A 3643-nucleotide genomic window follows, 5' to 3' on the forward strand; every position below is an offset into this window, starting at 1 on the left:
CGCCTCGCCCCGCCCCGCCCTGCCCTGCCCCGGCCCTGCGTGGCGCTGCGAGCCCATCTAGAGCTGCTGGTCGAGTTGTGTCTTACTGCCGAGGTTTGCTGGACTTGTCCTGGGCCTCGGGGTGACGCTCTGCTCCGAGCACTCCCGCCCCTCCCTTGACGCGGTCCCCCTGGCAGCCCCCGCGCCACCCCGTTGCAGCAGCAGGTGCAGCAGCAGGTGCAGCAGGGCGTGCAGCAGGGCGTGCAGCTGGCCCTCGGCCCGCCTCCCAGGGCTCGGCCGCCCGGGGCTCCGGCCTCGGCTCCGGCCTCGGCTCCGGCCTCGGCTCCGGCTTAGTGCCCCCGGCGGCCGCAGCGACACACCCACCCGTTCGAGGGGTGGGCGACTTGAATTTTTCGTGTACACAGGAGTGCGGAGTACACGGAGTACAGTCGGAGAACACTGAGTATTGCCGGTCGGAGCGCGCTGAGGAAACCTGGAGTACACCCGGAGTACACCGGAGTACACCCGGAGTACGGTGGGAGTACGCGGAGAACTTGTGACAAAAACAGCCGGAGTACACGGAGTACAGTCGGAGTACAATCGGAGAACACCTGGAGTACATTTTGGCCTGTACACAGGAGCTGCCCAGTCGACCACCCCTCGCACCCGTTGCACAACCTCGCTCGCGGCACGCGGACGCACCGCTCGGACACGGCTACTGTGTAAGCCCAGAGCCCCCCAGCGCCTCGCCTCCAGGGACGAAAGTGCATGAGGCCAGATGAGAATGTCATGCGGTTGTCGTTTAGCCACCCGCCGACTTCCCCCTCGCGCGGACCGCCGCCCACTTAGAGGAGGTAAAGTAAAAACCACGAGGATGATCCATTTTTCTCCTCCGGTTACATCCGCCTCGGCGTATGGGCGTACAGGGGGTGGACCATGTGGAGGGGGAGCCGGGAGCTGACGACGCCATGCCCGCGATTCACTGCTGCAGTTGCTTTACCATCTCCCCAGCTCTCCAGGATTGTTACAGGCAATTAATGACACACAGCGGGATGGATGCAACTCAACTTTATTGCTCAAAACCCCCACCCAGGACACAAGGAGGACAACGCGACGTTACTCCTGGCCCCCGCGCCTGCCCTCCTCACGCAGACAGCGCTGGAGCGCCAATTCCATCGCCCGCTTGCGCAGGCGCAGGGCACAGCTGAGAGCGTTGTCTGGAGGCGGATCGGTGGCTGCAGACGGCTAATCTTCGGGCAAGGGCTCCCCGCCGGGGCCCAGATCCCAACCCTCTTGGTCTGCATCCGGGGCGTGGGTGTCCGAGAACCAGCGGCTCCGGTTTCGACACTCCCACTCCAACCGATCTCGCGACCAGCCCCTGCTGACGCAGATGGAGTCTGTCAGGTCCACGACTCCACCCTCGGGACGCGGGTCACCAGCTGCGGCGGCGGCGGCGACGGCACGGGCCTCCTTGGTGGCCAAACAGTCGAACTTCGAAGGGCGCAGTTGGGCCCCCTGGGCCACCTTCCCTGCCCCTGCGGTTGAGGGCCCGCCGGACCCAGCTGCAAACAAACAAACACTGTCAGAGCAAGAACGTTGACAAAGACGACCAGCCCCCCCCCCCTCCCCCATCCCCACTCACCTGTTCGGGACGACGCCACTGAATCCGCGTCCACGTGCGCGGGGCCCGGATCCTGATCGACACTCCCCCACGAGCCGTCCTCCTCCTGCACCTGCAGCACGGCTCCAGCAGCCTCCAGCGGACGGTTCTCGCGCTCCTCACCGGCTGCGGAGAACGACAGAGATGATACAACGTGACCATGGCCACAATTACTCCAGGCCGCAGCATAGGGAAACTCACCAAGGCCGGGCACACCCTCTGTGGGAACAACTTCACGCCTACGTCGATCCATCCTGGCTACCTTCACTTGCACTTCGTCCTTCACACCCACGCTCTGCACAACGCTTGACTGGAGAGACCGGCTGCTTCGACGGCGACTGCCAACACACTGAGGCTTGCAGCGCACGCAGCCGGCAGGTCACATGAGTTCGGCCGAGCGGTAAGCAGACGACGCGCTACGAGGTCGCCTGGCCAGCGCTCTCGCTCACTCTTCCCAACCCCAACCCGTAACTTCCTTACCTTGCTGGTGCAGGACTGCCCAGTACAGACAGTGACCTGGTGTCCTTCAGCTTGGTTCTCAACCATTGACTTGCCCGGTGTGTAGTCCGAAGAGAACCAACTTTTTTCTTTTACATCTGGCGTCATCCTCAGGTTGGTGTACTCAGCATCCTCAGGTTGGCGTACACAGCATCCTTTGGCGGGTGTGGTCAGCATTACAGTGCTGGGTGAAATAATACATCAAGCCTTACCTCCATCCCCAGTCGACTCGCCTTAGTCAACACTCCTTCTTAGTCAATTGTCCCTAAAGCTGTATTTATTTTGTAAATGAGACTTGGTACCAGTATGAAAATCTCACGCCATGCGTGAGGCGAGGGTATGAGAAACTATTCCCACTAATGCAAAATTAATGTCGGCCTGCACCACCGGAACAGCGGTGAGTGGTGAAGATAGGGGCAACTTGTGTTGTTCTTTCGTCAGTTGGACTATACCTCTCTCTTGTGGCAGACTGATAAGTTGGGATCATGGTGGGTAAATCAAAGAAGTGATGTTAGCTTCAGTTTTCATGACAACCGTCTTGTCACACGCTTTATAAAGTAGCGAGCTATCATGACAAATCATTGATACTTCTCATTACCTCTTATGTTACAGTTCACCGATCAGGAGATGGCTACGGCTCTCGAGGTCCTGCTAGACATCCTCCCTGCCACACCCTCTGCAATGTCGTTCCTGTCTATTCTTCAAACACGAGTGAGTCATATACGCGGGTCGACCAGTGTGTCATCGAGATGGGACATGATCATCAGCATCCCCTTGATGACCCTGGTATTTTACAGTTGCCACAACGTTCCCTGCAGGCACTGCAAGTTCTCATGGCAAGGGATTTGAAGCATTGGGTGTCGCATGCCCACCTATCATTGACTTTGTACGGATCAATAGGGAACCTTACTGAAAGCAAGATTCTATACCTCCTGTGAGTATGTTTCGTCTAATTTGGAGTAACACCATGACAGCAGGACGAATTATTTCTTACACCCTTACTTTACATTATCATTGCAGAGACTACATGATGAGCAAATAAATAAAGTGTTTGATAATAAGATGCTTGATGTATATCCTTTAAAACCTAATCCTTCTCTGAAATGCTCAATATGATTTACTCCTTTTATAATCTATTACAATTTTTAAGCCATACATTCCATTCAAAAGGGTAGTTTCGTGCGTAATACATCGGTAGGATGGAATTGGTCACTTATTTTACTGAATAGCTTGATAAATTTAAAGTAACACTCCCCAGCTTTTAAAGCAACATTTGATTTTAAGAAGTCAATAAACGATGTGAAATTGTTCATTGGAGCATGCAAGCAGAGAGGAAAATACTCATTGAACTGGCTTCTCTATTTTTCTGGCAATATTTTTTTTTTTACATTGAATGATGTAAAAACTGCCATTTGGCATTTTGTACAGATGCACTGATGTAGCAGTGTTTTACTGCTGTTAATAGGTAACAGTAAAAAGAGGGTGAGAGAAAATATAATTTGGTTT

General features: G+C 55.1%; 2 protein-coding genes across 2 annotated transcripts in view; one reads left to right on the top strand and one right to left on the bottom strand.

The window, feature by feature from the left end:
• The window catches only part of LOC127751013 (uncharacterized), a 15823-nt gene extending 12644 nt beyond the window's left edge, over positions 1-3179 (top strand). The window contains exons 3-5 of the mRNA XM_052273870.1: positions 2750-2848; positions 2935-3071; positions 3158-3179. Of these exons, the coding sequence (XP_052129830.1) occupies positions 2750-2848; positions 2935-3071; positions 3158-3179 (258 nt within the window). The remainder of the gene's footprint in view (positions 1-2749; positions 2849-2934; positions 3072-3157) is intronic.
• LOC127751016 (uncharacterized) lies at positions 904-1972 on the bottom strand. Its single transcript, XM_052273875.1, has 3 exons — positions 1841-1972; positions 1622-1765; positions 904-1541 (listed from the first exon to the last, which is right to left on the bottom strand). The coding sequence occupies exons 1-3, from the start codon at positions 1890-1892 to the stop codon at positions 1225-1227; spliced, it is 513 nt and encodes a 170-aa protein (XP_052129835.1). The 5' UTR covers positions 1893-1972; the 3' UTR covers positions 904-1224.
• Positions 3180-3643: the final 464 nt, after the last annotated feature.

Source organism: Frankliniella occidentalis, unplaced genomic scaffold (assembly GCF_000697945.3).
Source record: "Frankliniella occidentalis isolate FOCC.00 unplaced genomic scaffold, Focc_3.1 Scaffold309, whole genome shotgun sequence".
Taxonomy (NCBI): Eukaryota; Metazoa; Arthropoda; class Insecta; order Thysanoptera; family Thripidae; genus Frankliniella; species Frankliniella occidentalis.

Coding starts and splice junctions, on each gene's coding strand:
- LOC127751016 (XM_052273875.1), bottom strand. CDS start 1,892: ATGGATCGACGTAGGCGTGAAGTTGTTCCCACAGAGGGTGTGCCCGGC. Junction 1,766..1,840: donor AGAGGGTGTGCCCGGCCTTG/GTGAGTTTCCCT, acceptor CGTTCTCCGCAG/CCGGTGAGGAGCGCGAGAAC. Junction 1,542..1,621: donor AGTGGCGTCGTCCCGAACAG/GTGAGTGGGGAT, acceptor GTTTGTTTGCAG/CTGGGTCCGGCGGGCCCTCA.